Here is a 19,596-nt window from a genome sequence, read left to right on the forward strand (position 1 = left end):
TTTGTACAGAGGTGCAATCTCCAGTCTTTTCAGATACATAAGTAAATATTTATTTAAAAGACAAGAATTGGTCATATGAGAATCCCCTGTTAGATAAGGTTGAAAGGAAATCTCTGTTTGGGGGAAAGGCTGCTGATAAACACATACTTTTGTACCGGGAACCAGAAGAATCAGAAAATGGGAAAAATTAGTAAGAGCGATGCCGCTTCAATCTCATACAAAAGAAAAAGCAGCAAGCCCAGGGGGCCTCGGGCTCGCACCGGTCCCCACGTCAGCACTTTACCAGCTGTGCTTGGCACAGGCCAAGGCTGAGGTCTAACCTCCTTTCCGATTAGGAAATTGTCCTTTCCGCCCCAAATGTGTTTAAAGGATGGAAGAGGTAGACCAGTCATCCTAGCTGAAGCTTGTAAAAGAGAACTGATTTAATGTTGGTAAACTCTATTTTCTTGAATCCTAAAATGTGGCAGTTAAATTTTGGGGGAGGGGCTTAAGTGGCAGATGAATAATTAAGAGAAGAATATTAGAATTCATCTGTTTCCCCTGGAGCAGCTCTTTGATGAGGCTGTTTCTTTCCCAAATCATGCGAGTCTATGGCTTCTACAAAAACAAAACAATTCAGTCATTTGACCAAGATGACATTGCTATTGGGTGTTTCTTTTGATGTTAGTTTCTTTAAAATATTTTAAATATTTACAGTGACTGCTGAGTGATGAGGTATTTTTGTTTTGTTCTTTTCACTGCACATCTTCAACACATTTTCAGAAGGGCAAGCTGATGGGGGTTTTCGCTGGATGTTTAGTATTTGAAATTAAGTATCTCTGCTATTGTTTGAACTGTAGATTAAATATTACCATCATGGAACTCGGTTAAATATTTCCAGTCTTAATTGCAGAGCTCATGTGTCTGGGTATTAAGGGAAGAAAATATTTGACTCCAGAGGTAACACGGCAGTTGGCAAAGGCAGATGCTTAAAAGCTTTGGAAATCCCCAATATATGCCATCAAAGCATTTTAATAAAATATTGCATTAATTCGGGGGAAAAGAGAATCCATCAGGGCCACCCACATAGAAGTGTGGTTTCTGTGCAATTAGTCTCACCACGGAATTCAAAGACGAAGTCCCACTCACAATGAGCAATGACATAATCATATTTGGCTCTGGATTTTTTTTATCACAGGCAGAATTGCCCAGTGCCAATCATATTAGCCACCGGTAGAGTCCTGAGCCCTTAATAACATCAGGAGGTAGCCGGCTGCTCTGGACTGTCCAAAATTGAATCCCACCCCAGCTCACAGAAATCCATCATTTCCCCCCGCCCCTCTTTTTGTCTCTGAAAACCACACGGACTTTCTTTGTTCCACATGAGATCACCAGAGGTGGTGGTTTCTGAATCTCTTGTGTTTAATTGACATGGGAATGTGGATTTCCGCTACTTTGTACCAAAAATAAAAACCTAAATGCTTTTCACTCTGCCAAAAAAAAAAAATGACATTTCTTGAATATCTCCTTCTGTCATTTTCTGAAAATGAATATAATAATAAACCAGGGAAATTAACCATCGTGGAGCTGAGCGTTTGAATAGCCATTTGGAGGAAATTTCCTGCCAATTGTATAAGAGATAAAAGAGAAAAGGCTGCCCTCCGATTTGTTGATTTGTCGCCACCCGAAATGCCCTGGATGTTATATGAAGTGCAGATGTAAGGTTTTCCACTGTGACAATTGCCTTCTCCACCTCTTTACTCCCATGGCTGCAGTGGGTGCAGCCCTCCCTCCAACTCCCATGCCTGGGAAATGCCTGTTTGAGGAGACAAATGCAATAATCCTTCCACAGGGCTAGTGTTTGAGTCAGCTTACAACCCTGTAAGAGTGGAAGACATTATGGAACCGAGCTGTGCTTATATTGCCTGGTTTTTCCATGTACTCGGTAAATGGGCGTTCCACTGATGAGACTCAGCGTGAGCCCTCTTGTGTGTGGTATTGTGGAGGCCCGAGAGGTAGGGGCTCCATGCGGGGAGGCTGGTGTTGTGCAGCCCAGGACTTGGATGCCAACACTGATGTCTACAGGCCGTGGGATCTTGAAGAGCTTCATTCACGTCCCCCAGCCTGACTTCTGTCCCATGAAGCTAAGAATGCCTGCCCCATAAAGTTGTTGAGGAAAATCTTGGAGGATGGGGATGTTCGAGGTGGTCTTGAGAGAGTTCCTACTCTAGATAAGCGGAGATGGGCTTCTCAGGCCGCAGGAACAGAGAACAGAGGTGTCATGATGGGAATGCATGGTCCAGTTGGGGAATAATCCAAGACTTCTAAGATGCTGAGTCTGAGAGAGGTGTGATGGTACGATTCTGACACCAGTTACATGTACAGGATTTCCCCTCAAAACACCAAGTAATTCTCCGACATCAGCTGAGTGTCCTACGCTTCAACCCAATTCTGACACTGTCTGTCTGGAGATAGTATTAGATCCCACAGGTTAAGGGCTCAGGCCCACAAGACTGCTCCCCCACCCCACCCCCATTCTCCCCACCATAGTCAATGGCAAGTCCTGATTGTCACCTGGGCTTCTGATGACCAGCTATAAACTGGAGGTCCCACCCACCTCCTTGGGCTCTATTCCTCTAGAATGGCTCACAACACACAGAGAAACATTTTACTTACTAGATCACCAGTTTATTATAAAAGGATATAACTCAGGAACAGCCAGATGGAAGAGATGCATAGGGTAAGGTATGGAGAAAGGGCACTGAGCTTCCATGCCCTCTCCAGGGCATCACTCTCCCTGCGTCTCTGTGTGTTTGTTCGCCACCTAGAATCTCTCCCAACCCTGCCTTTGGGGATTGTATGGAGGTTTCAATACTTGGGCATAATTGATTAATCATTGGCCATTGGTGATTGAACTCAGTCTCCAGTCCCTTCCCTCTCCCTGGAGGTCTGGAAGATGGGACTGAAAGTTACAACCTTCTAACCACATGGTTCTTCTGGTGACCAGCCTCACTCACACCTTAAGTGACCCAGGGACTCCCCCCCCCCAAAAAAAAAAAAAATCATCTCATTAACATAACAAAAGACACCTTTACAGCTCTCACCACTTAAATTTTAGGAACTCCACTAAGGAAGACCAAATATACATTACCACTGAAATGGGAGGAGCCATTTCTCAGTATCAGGGACAGGTCTGGGGAACCAGGAAGGATACAACTTAGAGTAGGGACAGCAATGAGGAGAACATCACAATTATCCAGGCAAATAGTAATGATGGTCCAAGGTGGCCAGTGGAGAAGGGGAGTGGGAGATGAATAAGAGAATCCAGAAATGGAGTAAAAAGGAGTTGTGCGTGATATAAATAGAGTCACAGATGGTTCTGAAGGTTCCACACATGTGGCTGGTAGAATGGTTCTGCCACAGTTAGACATGGGGCTTTGAACGCAGTTTTATACATCCTTTCGTGGACAATGTAAGTTAACAGATCTAGCAAACTGTTAGAAATATAAAAACTAGAGAGGAAGGGAGAGGTCAGAGCTGGGGAAATACCTTTCAGAATCATCCAAAGGGAGGATCCTTAGCGTTTCAGAGTAAATGAGATTTCTAAAGAAGAATTGCAGAAAGAGGTACAAGAAAAATATTATAGAGATGAAGACCGTAGAAAAAAAAGGAGCAAGAAGAGTTATTCAGAGAAGTCACAAAAAACAAGCTTAGTACTGTGTAGGCAAGACAAAGAGAAAATACTTCCCAATGGAGAAGGAGGGGAGGTTATAATGCCACAAAGGCTCCAAGAACAACATGGTGCCGGATGGAGCCAAAAGCAGACCCCGGTGAAGGTTATTCCCTCTCAGGATGAACGTGGAAGCACCAGTAATGATTCCAGAAGGCCCTTCTTTAGTATTTTACATGATTAACAGTCACAAGCATAAGATTTATATAAGAGAAATGCCCATTTAATTTATTAAAGCCGACGCTGGCTAAGTTATTGGCCATTACCTGTGACTCTGGGAGACATGAAAAAGTTGGAAGAAATCTAATGGAGCCTTTTATCTGTGCGGGAAAGATCACTGCAAGCGTCAAATGCTGAACTTTAGAATGGCCCACCGTGAACAGATACCTATTATAACTCAAATTAGACTTCAAAGGAACGGATTTGCTTGGGGTTTTATCATTTAAAATAATATCTTGCAATAAAACCAGCTCCATAGAAGGATATTAATACCATGCTTTCATTCTATTCTGTGAAATTCTTTTAATAGATATATTTGAACAGAATTTTAATTTTTCAGGTGATTATTTGTCGATGTAAAAGAGAAGGTGAAGGATGACAGTAAAATATTACAAACCAAATTTAAATCCTGAATTTATTTTCTACAACCAAAATAGTAACCATTGACTGATCTGAAATATATAGTACAGTAAACTCTTGATGGAGGGATGATTGGGAAATGAGATTCTGATTAATGTTGACAGCACACGTGCTATTTATGAGTGTCTAATTTTTTTAAATATGTCACACAGGAAATCCTGGTGAATCTTTGGCAACATAATAGCAGAGTCACACATCTTGCGATGCCCTGTTTTAAAAGCACTAGTTACACTTGATACGAGGTTACTTTCCAAGCTCTTTTTTCTGTAGAAATGCATTTCAATACTGAAGTGTGTAATTTGGGAGTTTTCACTAGTCTACAAGAACTTCAGCTAAGTCGATTATGTTCCATAAAGTAGAATGTGTTTAGTCCCTTCGATAAAGGGGTACCTGGTAGCATTTTTTGAAAAGAGAAGCAGCCGAGGATGAAGGCAGGATGTTTGCTTCGCGATCACAGGAGACCCGTTGGGAGGGCGGGATGTTGAGCCCTGGGAAGAGGAGGATGGAGCAGGCCTTCATGGGTCCAAGGCCACGACCAGAGGGCAAGGGGACTGTTTCTCTGTCACCGTAGAACATCATGCAGCAGCAGGGGAGCCTTTGGGGGAGACAGACTTGTTCAAGGCAAAACTATGAGAACTGTTCGAGAACGGAACAGGCTGCCCAGCTGTTCGGCTACTCTGGTCATTACACGTGTTCAGGGAATGGCTGGGGATTCACTAGCTGTGTATGTCCTTTGGCTTGCCTGGCATATTGTCCGGTGATGATAGTTTGCTGGGAGAATCTCTCAGAGGAGGAAATGGCAAGTTAGCTCTCCAGGTCTTTCGCCACTGGAAGGAGCATCAGCCCGGGTCTAAGCCGTTCCCCCTGGGCTTCATCACGCCTTGGGCACTTGCTAGCTAAGACTTTGCACAAGAGGCTGGGGATTCACTAGCTGTATATGTCCTTTGGCTTGCCTGGCATATTATCACAGCCCCACGGCTAGCACATCACCAAGCACACTGTTGGTGTCCGGTGATGATAGTTTACTAGGAGAAATCTCTCAGAGGAGGAAATGGCAGGTTAGTTCTCCAGGTCTTTCACCACTGGAAGGAGCATCAGCCCAAGTCTAAGCAATTCCCCCTGGGCTCACAGCACGCCTTGGGCACTTGCTAGCTAAGACTTTGCACAAGCGGCTTAACTACCATGTGTCTCCGTTCTCGCATCTGTAAAATGGAGGTGATGATGGTACCAACCCCCAGCTCTCAATGAGATCACGACTTTGTCCCATTTCAGATGAGCTGCTGCAGAAAGAGCAGAACTACTCGGATGACGTCCTGGCCAACATGATCAGTGAGCCGAGAATCAGTTATGGCAATGATGCGCTCATGCCGTCTTTGACCGAAACCAAAACCACCGTGGAGCTTCTTCCCGTGAACGGCGATTTCAGCCTGGACGAACTCCAGCCCTGGCATCCTTTTGGGGTTGACTCCGTGCCAGCCAATACAGAAAACGAAGGTAAGAGGCCCAGTTAGAGCAAGAGCATTCTGATGTGTATATACAGCTCTCTCATGTCCTGAAGGGGGGTATGAACTTTTAAAAATACTTTCTTATTGAGAGGTATTTTGTTGCTTCTGGAATGAAAGCACCAGATTCAAGTTGTGTTTAGGAGAGAGTGGCCTAGAATGTCCACTTTCTAAGAAAACAGACAGGCGATGAAGAGAGAAACGCCCATGGGGCCTGCATAAAGGGAGGTTTGAAAGAAACCACCATAGTTTTCATTTCAGATGTTTATTCTCGTGCATTAAGTTTCAGATTGCATTAAATGTTAAAGGCAAAGATAGAGAACCACTTAGGACATGTACTGTTGCTTAAGAGGTGAACAGTTTTATATTTAGAAAGTGGACTATAAGGCAGCTGTCAAAATGAACATGCACATTGGCCTGTTTTTTCCTCTGATAGTGCAGAGAAGTAAGATTTTCTCTGTCTAAAAATTTGCACATTAGCTAATGAGCTTTCTTTCAGATTTCTCAGCAGAAACTTTCAATTAATATCTTTTTAGGTGAGAGCATATTAGAGGTGTTTTTTTTTTATTCCACAGCAATTTTACATGTTCAGACGTTGAAGATTTTGAACACAGGAACACCTTGATTTTGAGATACTAATAGCATGTTTTTCAAGAACACACAGGATTTTACCTGTGATTTTCTTTGTTAAAGGAGCAACTTTTGATGGTGGTAATATTTGTAATATGGATGTTTGTAGTATGTGTTAACTCAAAATGCAGTCTGTTACTTACTGTTCAGACTAATTCTAAAACCAATATTAGCCCTTTAGGGTACTGGAGAGCCTTTTTTTTTAAAGAACCATTGCAGGAAAATCTTCATATAAACTGTTTTCATAATGTGAGTAACCACCCCAAATTTGTTCTATGAGCTTGAAAAAGGGTACCTAACTTATATTAATAATCAAGATATGAACAGCAATGTTATTTATGACATAAAAATAATTAAGACTTTACCATTTGTAAAAAAAAAATTCTTACTCACATAGAGGGAAAAATTTTAAGGACTTTCAGTTATCAAAGACTTTCTTATTAAATTGTAAAAGAGTGCTGTTCTGTCATTTTGTATAGGAAGATACATTTTGGCCATTTAAAATTCTTGTCATGCATTCTCTGATGATAATTGCATGTGGAAAATGTCCAGTCTCCTTTGTAAATTGAACATCCTTGAGATTTCCTCTTTTCCTTTAGAACATCGGGTTGTTTGAGGGAGAAATAGGGAACATGTCTGAAGTTTAACAAACTTCTCTGGTAGACAATTACTGTCTTTAATGCCCTTTATACCAAATAATGTTAAATGTTTGGTGTATTATGTCCCAGAGTTAGCTTTTTATGAAAAAAAATTAATATATAGGTTATGCTCTTATTTTTATAAAGAATTTCTTGTCAATTTCTTATAATTTAAGACCTTTTCATTTTTTCCAAATCTATAGCTTCTATAAATGAAATGTTTCCATTTAATATTTTCCATTTTTTATCGAACTTGAAAAAGTAGGATAAAATATCATTCAGCACCTACCTAAATCATTTTTATGAACACACACACACACACACAAATAATAGATACTAAAACATATCATTTATTTATGGTAAAGTTTGTGGAAAGATTTAGAAAACCAAAGTAAGCTAAATTGGCAGCAGAATAAAATGAGTTTACAGAGATGATGGTGCATGCTTGTTACAATTTGGTATTTCTCTTAAATGCTGTTAATTCTTAGACATGTGGACTGTGCATGTACAGAGTTTAACAAAAATAAAAGACACTCAAGTCCTGTTCATGTTACTAGTAACTTTTGAAATTCAGTGGCTACAGTGAAATACAGTGAGCCGGGTGCCAGCCTAGAATAAGCTGCGTTTCCTGAATTCCAAATTTTCCCGTTACTTTCCCACTCTGTCAGATATTGAGAGTGTAACTGCTTCCTATATGAATAGCAGCCTGCACATTTCCTTGGTGTCTTTAATGAGGTCAATTTAACTTGGCATTTATCATATTAGTACTATGAATAATACCAACAGTTAAATAAATCTGCCTTTCTATGTCCTAAATATTTTATCTTGACTTATATGTATTCATATGCATATATGAGATCTCCATTAAAATGATATGCACTCTATTAAGCATGCTGCTTATATGAAAATTTTTAAATAGTAACTAAATTGATCCATTCTATTTGGGGTGGGGGCGCGGAAAGGATTGTTCCTTTTAAGTGGAAATGATAGGGAGGAACTATGTCACCAAAGCACCTTCCTAAATAAATCCTAACGCCATCATGACCTCCCTCCCACCTTCCCCTTCCTCTTGCCAAATAATCTAAAGAAAGAAGATTGGATTAACTATACTGGATGTCCCCAAAATGAGCACTTTTTGGAAGGCCAAGAACAGTACAATTTGGAGATACCCGGAGCAGTAATGGACTATACACTTCTGCTCAGATGTGGACTCACTCCAAGAGAGGTCTGTGGCCATTGGGCTCAGATTCCTAATAGCACACACATTGTAGCTTTGGTCCTGGGAGAGAACACACACACACACACACACACACACACACACACACACACACACACACTAGGCCCTTGGGTATCACCAAGTGCTTCTGGATTCTTGAGCCAGATAGAGTTTTTGAATTGCCTAGGCTTCATCCAAAGAGCTGATATTGTTGTTAAATAAAGATCTGTTGTTGATAAACAAGAAAAGCTCAGATAAAAGTATTGGAGACAATAATATTTAAGATCTCAGAGCTTGAGTTCTGGTTCTCACTGTTTTCAGATACAACACCCTTTTTTTATAACATTTCAAAAAGCCTTCTTAATGATGAATCTCAAAATAAAATGGATTAACAACATTTAGGAGGAAATCACTATAAGGGGTCTAATTTATAATAAGTGTTTCCACATGTAAGTGTTCAGCCTGGACTTCTAGATGAAAGAATGGCACGGGCAGGTGTCTGGCCTCCATGCAGACTGCTTCCGGGCTGATTGCATGACTCCGGTTCAGCGAGCAGCAATGATGTGATTTTTCTCAAATAGTGAGTAACTCTGGGGAAAGCTCTAAATAAAACAGTCTCCCCTCATTTTACCCAGTGGTGAGCTCCTGGAATACCCAGGTTACAGTAAGAACTGTGCAAAAATGCTTTGTGCTAGTTTACAAAACTGAGTGAAGTCTGGACTCACATAATCAGGAATATAAGAAATTGTACAGAGTGCGGGACAATTTATTTGTGGCATTGCCCTGTGCCCGGCATCTAGCATCCCCAGTCCCCATCTACTAAAAGCAAGCAGTGCCGACCCTCCTCCAGTCTAGTGACAACCAAAACCACCTCTGTGTCCCCCACCATCCGCACCACAGGATGGTGCTCCCCGCCCCCAACCCCCACTTCTGAATGAAGTGAGTCAGAGTTTAAATTCCAGCTCTGCTGTGTGTTGTGGGCAAGTTACAGGGCCTCTCCTACTGTTTCCTAGTCTGTAAAAAAAAAAAAGTAGAAATCCTAACTAAAGTTAGGGTGTGATCATTAAATGAGATGGCAGGTAAAGTTCTTAGCAAAGTGCCTGGGACATAGTACATGTTTAATGATAGCTTTTTTTCTCTCTCTCTCTCTTTTTTTTCTTTTCTTCAAATAGAACCAGGATCTTATAGAGAGGTTTTACCTGCTTGTATCAAGGATAATCACTCTATGGCCCAAACAGTATATCCTTAAAATTAATGAGTATGATCCAGGCCTAAAATCTTACCCTTTCTGTCTCATCGCCCTTTCCTCCCTCTTTCCGGAGCCCTGTTTCCTGTTAATCTTACAGACATGTGCTCACCCACGGAGCTATTGAAAATACCTAGAATTCTCAAAGGATTTCCTTCCATTGTTCATGCAATCCTTATCATCGTCACTTCAAACGCTTCCCAAAAATGTATTGTTTTTCCTAAGAGCAATCAATGAAGTCCAGAGAAAGGGTCAGACACCCGGGCATTCTTTTAATTTATATTGAAGAAAAAAAAATACGCATATCACAAACACAGCTTTCCAATATCTCAGGCTCTTCGACCAGCTGCGATTTGCCTGAAGAGATTTTTAGTGTGTGTTTTTTCCAGTCCACACAACGGAACTGGCTAACCTGAAGTGAAGCTGGTGTTTATACTACTATTTTCTCGTGGATCGTGAAGTCATCTGGCTAAATGCGTTTGTGTTAATAGCACTTGAGTTTGTTCTTTCTCAAGATTGCCTGAGCTGGCCAGCCAGGAAGATCAGTGTGGGTTGCAGTGGCCACCAGCAGGCCCCTGTGGCCAGCAGTCGGCTTCTTTGTCTGTAACACACCCATAAAAGACCCCAGTGTGCTCAAGGAGGCACAGCAGGTCTTGTAAGATTGCATGTATATAACTGCAAAGTGACGTTCCCTCTGCTCTGCTTTTCCTCGGCCATAAAAAAAGCAACAAGCACATCACCGTCAGCAGTGAAACCGAGATTTAATAAAGGCTTTCATTAAGCCTGAGAGCCGGTCCTCCTCAGGCCTCTCTTTGTGTAAAATGGCTTTCCTCCTGATTCCTGCATCACCTTGGGCCGAGTGGGGAGGTGTGCGAGGCAGCATTTAGCTTAAAATTGGTCTATTACGAGCAACGCCAGAACTAACAAACTCAAAAGGCCCAGAATTTCAATCATTCTGTGTCTCTCCTCTTGGAGGGAAGGCTCTGATTCTAAGTGGCTGAAGGCAGAGAAATTACACATTTCTGCTCACGTTTTAGTTTAACTCTTTAAGGTGATCTGTTTCTTGTTTTTAATTGACTGGTCAGCCCATGTAAAATGTTTTGAACACTCACTCTATGGATATCACCTTCCGGCTTAACGAGCACTAGTCCATTTGAAAAACTAGAGAGTGTTTGTAGTAGACTAGAAAATAATGCAGTACTCTGTCTTGTCTCTGTGCGTTGTTTTTCCCGATGATGCCATAATTGCCTTTTTAAAAATGTCTTGATGTCTGCTCACTGAACACAAGAGTTACTTGTTTTTTCAATATTAATTCATACTGAATCAGTCTCAGACTGTGAAAGCAGGCTAGGGATTAAGTCACTAAAACTATTATTGTTTTATCTTCCTAAAAAAAGAGAAAAGTTTTTATTACTGTTTTCAAATAATACCCTATACCAGTGATGGGGAACCTTTTGAGCTCGGCGTGTCAGCATTTTGAAAAACCCTAACTTGACTCTGGTGCCGTGTCACATATAGAAATTTTTTGATATTTGCAGTCATAGTAAAACAAAGACTTATATTTTTGATATTTATTTTATATATTTAAATGCTATTTAACAAAGAAAAATCAACCAAAAAAATGAGTTCGCATGTCACCTCTGACACGCGTGTCATAGGTTCGCCATCACTGCCCTATACATTAAAAAAAGGGGGGGGGGGCAGAAAAGTTTACAGGAACGGTCTCCTCACCCAGAAATAACAGATGAATGTTTTTTGTGGTTACACCTTTTGGACGTTTCTCTATGCACACTTGATACTTGTCAGTATTCCCTTAAGTAATGGTGGAATGGTGCTTGGTCGTTGATAAAGCTCTTTCGCATGTCTGCACATTTAACTTGAGACAAACAGAGAATCAGGGAGAATGTGGCTTAAATCACAGAGAAAATAAGTGGTGGCATTCAAGGGGACCCTGAGCCTGGGCCAGCTGCTCGGGCTGCGTTTAAGCCCCAGACTTGCCCCCCGAGCTCCTGAGCTGTGTGCTCACCCCTCAGTTCCTTCTTGGCTCTGCAAGTGGGCTCTCGTACCTTCTTGCCTTCCCCTGAAGCACCACCTGGGGCCCTTGTGAGGACACTCAGAAAGTACAATAATCGTTCCCTTAACTCCATTTTACGAGGAGTAATAAAATCCCTGACGCTCTGCGCTTGCAGATGAGGGGAAAGATGAACTTACAGAGAAACTATATCGCTCAGGTGTATTTGTGAGTTGCAGCAGGAAATACGTCTTCATCTGATACGCGAATGAAGCGCTAGAGAGGAAGCGTCCTCACCCCAATAGCTGGTACAGGATATTTCATAAAGCGGGTATTTAATAAATGTGGTTTTATAGTATTGGCGAGTGTCCGAAGCAGGTTTTAATTTATTTTCTCACTGCAATTAGAAAGTGCAGATGTTATTATTTATATTTTACATGTGAAGAAACAGCCTCGGAAGTGGCCATTTGCCCCAAATCACGCCCATGGTCCTTTCTCCTCTGCCATGCCACTGTTGGCAGGAGAAAGCACCAAACCACATTTCTCTTCGGATTCGTCCAAACGTCTTAGTATCCTCAGAAACACGATTTTCTTATATTTTGAAGACTTGGCATGCTGTCACTTTCTTTCCCCTCACTGTTCCTGACAACATGTGACATTCAAAATCGATTTGCGTTTATAATCCCTCCTTGCATGCCTGGATGTGCCCATCAGTAAGCTGATGGTCTTATTTTTTTTTAATATATATTTGTATTTATTTCAAAGAGGAAGGGAGAGGGAGAGAGGCATAACAACATCAATGAAGAGAGAGAATCATTGATAGGCTGCCTCCTGCATGCCCCCTACTGGGGATCGAGCCTGCAACCTAGGCATGTGCCCTGACCGGGAATCAAACCTTGACCTCCTGGTTTATAGGTCGATGCTCAACCACTGAGCCACACAGCTGGGCAGCCGTATGATCTTCTTGAAACTGCTGATCCATGGAGCACACCTCGTCACCCCACCTTACCTTCCCACCCTTCTATTTCCCAGGCCTCACTTCCCCTCTCTCGGCTTCATTTGCCCCTTCTCCATTTATTAATCCTGAAAGCTTTGTTTCTCTCCCTTGCCTGTTTTTCTCCGAAGACCCGTGTTTAAGTTCAAGTTCACATTTCTGAGAATCAGAAGCACTTGGGAAACAGCAGGCAGTGGCAAACAATGGTGGGCACTCTTGTGCCACCGGCACTGTTTCCTTTGGGCCGGACCCAGAGCTCTCGCACAGGAGGAATTGTGCAAGCCAGCAAACATGAGAGGAAGTATCCGCATTTCACACATGTCAACTGCACGTCATCTCTTCCGTGGAAACTGGCTTTTACAAAGAGAGGCAGAGACAGAGACGGGCTGGCTTACTTCCTGGTTTATCTCTCTTACCCTCACACCGGGAACAAATTCGATTCATTCTGTGGCAGGTGATGTGGGGAACCCTTTCTCTCCCGATAAGTTCATATTTGCATTTCCCCTGGAGATTGGACGGAGTCCTTTGTAGTTAATTAACTGTAAAATAAGATAAGATTGGACGGTGGTAAAAGGAGATATCTTTAAGATTTTCCGCTGGGCTGGGTATAATATATTTTATTTCTCATAAAACACACACACACACACACACACACACACACACACACACACACACGAAACTAGCTGTAAACTCTCTGAGAGGAAAGCCTACACCCCTCCTCCGCCAGCTTCTCTTTGATGTTCTGCGCGTCCTGGTGAATTGCTTTTGTGAGAAAACGAAGCCTTTGGAAGTGGTTCCCCCTCCTGCTCCTGATGTTCAGGATTAACTCACTGTGGTTCTCTGCCAACTGCTCCTTTTTTTATAACTTGTGTATTGCACATGCTTTTCCCTGCTCTGTGTTCAGGAGCCTCGACTTACCATCTTGATTTGTCTCGTTTGCTTTCCGTGTATCTTGCTTCCTGTGCCCAGTCGAACCTGTTGACGCCCGCCCTGCTGCCGACCGAGGACTGACCACTCGACCAGGTACAGCCCGGGGCCCTCCTGCCCCTCAGCATCTTTCGCTTGAGCTTGAGCAGACGCCGTCCCCTTTCTTCGTTATTGGCCTCTCAAATGCTGATGTTGAGAAGTCGGGTTTGAAACGACGTGGAAACCAAACTTTTTAAAATTCCCCTTTGCTTTTCCTTACGCTTCATTTCTTATGGGTTTTTTTTTTTCTTTCTTTCTTTCTGAGCTTTCCTTTTCCAACAAGAAGAGAGGCCTTCCAACTTTTTCTAAAGCTTTTTTAAAGGGAGAGGATTCTGTAGAGCCTCTTTCTTTCTTTCTTTCTGAGCTTTCCTTTTCCAACAATAAGAGAGGCCTTCCAACTTTTTCTAAAGCTTTTTTATTTATTTATTTTTTTAAATATATATTTTATTGATTTTTTACAGAGAGGAAGGGAGAAGAATAGAGAGTTAGAAACATCGATGAGAGAGAAACACCGATCAGCTGCCTCTCCCTTGAGTCCGCAGGCCGACGCTCTATCCACTGAGCCAAACCGGTCAGGGCTAAAGCTTTTTTAAAGGGAGAGGATTCTGTAGAGCCTGTCAGTCCTCAGGGATGGAAACCCACGCAGATGCAGGCCCTGTCTGGTGGCGAGTTGGTTGCTGCGATGAACATGTCAGGCTTTCTTGTTGGGAATCGGGATGAGTCTTTGCCAACTGAACTGGGCTCAGACTCCAACCAGTTCCTCAGGGAGACCTGACTTTCTAAAAAGATCAGAATTGGAGTTATCTCCATAACCCGGAAAGGTTTGCGTTGCCTCTTTTGTGGGTTGCATTGAGATATTCTCAGGGAGTGGCTAAATGGCACAAGGGCTGTACGTGCATAATTTTACAGACAAGCCCTTTATTTCTCATACTCCTTAACATTCCCATTCACACCGAAAATGGACACTTCTTTCTTACCGTTTCCCAAGCACTAAGCAGAAACCGTTTTTCACTCTTTGCTCTGTATTTAGTCTATGTCTGTGCCTCAAACTTAGTTTTAAGAATCGTGTCACACCACCACAGGAGCACGCACGCCTGATGTTCACGTCGCCCTCAACCTCCCCCAACTGAGCACAGGCAGTGTTGTCAAAGCCTCAGAAAGAGGAGAGAAGTGACTGAACTGACAACCCTGTGTGTCCTGGGGAGAGTTGACTCCTAACAATGCACACCTTTGCGTGTTTATTTTGTTCTTTAGCCTCAGAATGTCCCTGTGCATAATCACAGGACAGGAAATGAACCTCATTGAAGATGTTAACACACACAGGACCCAGGTTCAGATACAGTCAGCCATGAGGCCAGGAGCACGCTCTGCCCCTCTCGTAGGCTCGGGCCACTTCTCTCTCCACCACAGTCATTGAGGGCTGAGAGTCTGACTTGTGGCGTCTTTCATGCCTCTGCACTGTGATGCACAGGGCAGCAGGGACAGTGGAGTGACATCTTGACAGCTAATCTCATTGATTTTATGAATCTCCATCTGCAGGGCTTCTCAGAGGAACTTGAATTAGAGTAAGTTAGACACAGCTTCGGCTCCCTTCAGGTCTTCCTTATTGCGGGTGCCACACAAGTGAATGTCAGGGAGCCAGCAGTCAACACTCCATCATGTTCAGCCTATGGGTGGGGCCCAAGGCGGAGGGTCAGTTTCATTCCAACCGCAACCGAGACCAGCCCAGGTTGGTCATTTGCCTCGGGCCTTTTTTCATGGCATTTCCTGCTCTATTTTTAAAGGAAGAGATGCTTTTCATCTACAAACATTAAAATGTGAATTAAAATTTATGTAGATCTTACATTGGGCATGCTGGGCCAATATGTTCCTATTGAAATATCCAGGAAGGGGCAATACCACCAAAGTCAAATTATTTTTCTTTTCTTAAAAAACAAAAAAATCTGACATGAATAAGACTTTTCCATATATTGTCAAACAAAAACATTCTGCTTTTAGGGAAGAGCTAGAGAATAATTAGAAGTAATGTATAGATGGAAAGAAGGTCTATGTAAAGTCTTTGTTGTAACAATAGCAATAGTTCATTTTGATATTTCACAAAGATCAATGCCTTAACTGCCATGGAGGGTCAAAGGAAATTAAATGAGTTCCCTGCTCAGAATGAAATTGAAGAGATACACACAATTTGTGTATTCAGAAAGATGAGATGGAGTTAGAAAGGCAGGAATACACAGAACATACAGTGTGAGCCAGGATGTCAGTGATGTGAGCAGATGGGGCACTAACAAAGGGTGTGCTCACCAGGCAGTTGCTGGAGATGAGCTCTGAGAAGGGTCTGAACAATCTGAGGCATGTCCATTGGCAAAGAAGAGGGGAGTAATTCTATGCAGAGGAGGGCACAGCCTAGGCAAGCTGCCTTTCTTATACAACGTAAGGCTTGGGTTCCCCCAGTAGAAGAAGGTCATGGGTTGGAAAGGATGCTCAGAGAAGACGTGAGGAAGATTCTAGTGAAGGCATGCTTATGAATAGTGGTATTTGCTGGATATGCATAATGACATAGGTGTGCTATATTTTATACTTGTAGTGAGTCTGTTGAGCGTTTGGACCAATTTCTCCCCATGTTTTGTAGCATTAGTTTTGGTTCTTCCATCACCACACTTGATAAGACTACATGCTTGAGTCTAAGGCGCCAAATTATATCTTTAGATTTTCCAAACTTAGAAATCCTCGCCCGGGATTGTCATATCATGCCATTGTGTTTGAGTAGTCACTGTTATCACTCTGAAACAAGTAGTAAAGGGTTTTTGTAGAATCACAGCTGAGGAAAATGACTTCTCCTTGACTTTCACATCTGAACCACCAGGGCACTGTACCTGGAATGTAGAGTCAGGTAGTGAGCACAGTGGTGATTTTTGAGCCTAGTGGCCATTACAGCTACTCCCTGTGGCTTATTTCCAGCAAAAAATAGACTCCGGAGGACAAATTACACCATTTGACCAGAATAAAGAAGAAAAATACATTAGCAGCCTCTTCACAGGGGCGGAAAGAGAGCCTTTCCACTGTAATTTATTACCACCCTTCTCCGGTCCTAATAAAAGGAACCAGGTCCTTGACCCACACCACGTGAGAGGCGTCATGAGGGCTGTGCGTCTCTTGTCCCTCAAATGCACACAGACTCTCCTCACTGGCCAGGACTTAGAAAACTGGAGGCACACCGGGGCATAAAATGCAATCAGCACACCCCAGACGCTGCATCTGGTGAGCCTGTAAACAGAGCTCCCTGCGATTGATTGAACTCTGCCCATCATGTTTTATTACACGCGGTGTCAACGTATTGTCATTGATATTTCCTATGTGCAAGCTTATTAACTTTTCTCCCCTCTTAGTGAGATTTGCTTGATGTACAGAAAGTCTTTTCACTGAATGATGATATTATAAATGCTGTGCAAAAATGAACTAGCAAGAGCTCTTTGGGCTGAAACTCTATTAAACTATTGAGCTATGATTATCTGTTGTTCTGACTTGATACATGAAATTGAATTTTTTTTTTACCATCAAAAGTATTCTTGGTATCCTTTGAGAAATAATATGGGCTTTTAAATTTTTGAGTGAGGAGCACATTTTTTTTTTACTTATTTTTTGATGTAATTTATTTGGTCTCACAGATCTAAAAGAAAAAAAACCATTCAAAAGACTTTTCTAAAAATCTCAGAAGTATAGTATTAACTATTTCATTGCTATACCCTCGTGACAGAAAAAAAAGGATGAGGTGTAAAGAAATCCCTGTGGTTCTACAAAGATCTCAGATTTAAAAGTGCTTGTGGAAAGATAAAAATATACAGCCAGTAAGAATAAAAGAGTGTTTGTGTCACAGCCCAATAAAAATTAGTATCAGAAATATTAAGGCCAAATGAGGTGAAACTTAGGAGAAAGTGCTAATAATTTTAAAGCAAGAAAATAAATAAGAATAGAGAGCCACTAGCCCCTTGTATTAGTTATCTACTGCTGTGTAACAAATAGCCCCATGACTTAGCCACTTAAAACAACAAGCATTGAGTTTCTTACAATTCCTGTAATGCTCAGGATATTAAGCAGGGTTCAGCTGGTGCTTCTGGCTCAGGGTCTCTCATGGGGTTGCATGGGTGACGTCGGCCAGCGCTGCAGTCATCTGAGGATTGACGCGTGACTGGGACTGGTGGGTCTATTTCCAGGATAGCTCCCCCACATGACTATGGACAGGAGACCACAGTACCCCACCAGGTGAACCTTTTTATAGGGCTGCTTGCATGTCCTCACAACATGGTGGCTGGCTTTCCCCAGACCAAGAGAAAGAATAAAAAGGAAGCTGCAATGTCTTTTACGACCTAGCCTCAGAAGTCGCCCACCATCACTGTCGCCATATTTTATTCATTAGAAGCAAGTCAAAGAGAGGAGTGCCGCCAGATTTTTGGATCTATTTTTTTTTTTAATATATTTTATTGATTTTTTACAGAGAGGAAGGGAGAGAGAGAGAGAGTTAGAAACATCGATGAGAGAGAAACATCGATCAGCTGCCTCCTGCACATCTCCTACTGGGGGTGTGCCCGCAACCCAGATACATGCCCTTGACCGGAATCGAACCTGGGACCCTTCAGTCCGCAGGCCGACGCTCTATCCACTGAGCCAAACCGGTTTCGGCTGGATCTATTTTAACACTGTCGCCCATCTCCACCCAAGTTCAAATCATTATGACCCAGACAAATTGCAGGCTAAGAGAACCTGAGCGTGAATTCACAGAGCTGTTCTCCATGATCCTTGTGGAGTCTGGGGAGCAGGAGAAGACCTGGGAAGGTAGGAATAAGAAAATGTAGTTCCGACAAGCAGAAGGGAAAGACGGGAGCGTTACCATCTACAAGCTGGCTGTAGATTGAGATCGATCTTGAGTCTGTTCGGACAGCCTGTTAAATGGAAACTGTGAGCAACTGGACAAGAAATGGGTGGTGATTGGTCATAACCCGCGTGGGTTCCAGAGCTCTGGTCCAGTTAGTTATCCTGTGTGCCTTCATTGGCTGTGCTGCTAGGCCAGAGCGTCAGATGCTGGGACACTGTGCTTTTCTGTTCCAGCGAGGTGTGTGACGAGTTTCACAGGCCTTTTAGACAAGGTGGTAAGAGAGACTAAACTCGGAGCAAGAGCCTCGGTCCCAGGGGAGCTGAAGGAACCGGGAATGTGTAGCCCGAGTAAGAGGAGAATCAGCAGGACCCATTGGCTCTCCATGGGCATCTGATCTGCTCAAGGCTGTAATGCAGAAGGCAGGGTTGGGCTTGTCATGTGCTGAACAAAGAACTTACAACAAACAGATTTGGGGGTCATGTAAGAAAGGCCGTTCTGTCTAAAAACAGAAGCAAACGGATATATTCGCCCTCTGTTCAGGTGGGAGCTGGGAGTTAGCCCTGGGCTGGGAACACCCGAGGGGACATGATTTTAAAAGCCCTTCTCATCCTAAAATCCTGACTTTGGATATTGAAATACTACAGTGTAGAAACTCATGCTTTGTACTTGCCTCTTTTTGTTTTAAAAAATGACTGCATTTTTGTTTTTAAGCTTCAAATTATTATTATTTGAAAACTGAAATACATTGTGATCACCGGTGGAAGAGTCATAGCAATTTGTAGAGAAGGAAGTCAGTCGCAAAGGAGCATTTTCAAAGATTATGTACGGCAGCTCTTTATTCAGCCCGTGAGCCAATTACACTCTGTATCGTTAACTAAATCACTTAACTAAATAAATGATAAGATTTTTACAAGGCCTCCCTGCATAGATACAGGGACATAATTTATTGGTAGCGGAACAAAGCCTCAAAGTAGCAGTTTTGTTCTACCAGGTAATTAACGTTCATTTTTAAAGGCTTTTGTTATTTTTTTCTGAAGGATTGTGGGCACATGTAAAAAAGACATGCAATACGCCAACCGATAAGCCCCTAAAACAAGCCAGCATATTCTAGGAGCAAACCTCGGTGGAAGAGTCATAGCAATTTGTAGAGAAGGAAGTCAGTCGCAAAGGAGCAT

General features: G+C 42.5%; 1 protein-coding gene across 6 annotated transcripts in view; it reads left to right on the top strand.

Moving 5' to 3' along the window:
- The window catches only part of APP (amyloid beta (A4) precursor protein), a 164,169-nt gene that overhangs the window by 129,688 nt on the left and 14,885 nt on the right, over positions 1–19,596 (top strand). For 3 of the 6 annotated variants that reach the window (XM_005861200.2, XM_005861202.2, XM_005861204.2), the window contains 2 exons: positions 5,621–5,842; positions 13,555–13,608. In XM_005861200.2, the coding sequence (XP_005861262.2) occupies positions 5,621–5,842; positions 13,555–13,608 (276 nt within the window). The remainder of the gene's footprint in view (positions 1–5,620; positions 5,843–13,554; positions 13,609–19,596) is intronic. The other 3 variants (XM_005861201.2, XM_005861203.2, XM_005861205.2) reach the window with 1 other exon arrangement.

This window comes from Myotis brandtii, unplaced genomic scaffold (assembly GCF_000412655.1).
Source record: "Myotis brandtii unplaced genomic scaffold, ASM41265v1 scaffold146, whole genome shotgun sequence".
Taxonomy (NCBI): domain Eukaryota; kingdom Metazoa; phylum Chordata; class Mammalia; order Chiroptera; family Vespertilionidae; genus Myotis; species Myotis brandtii.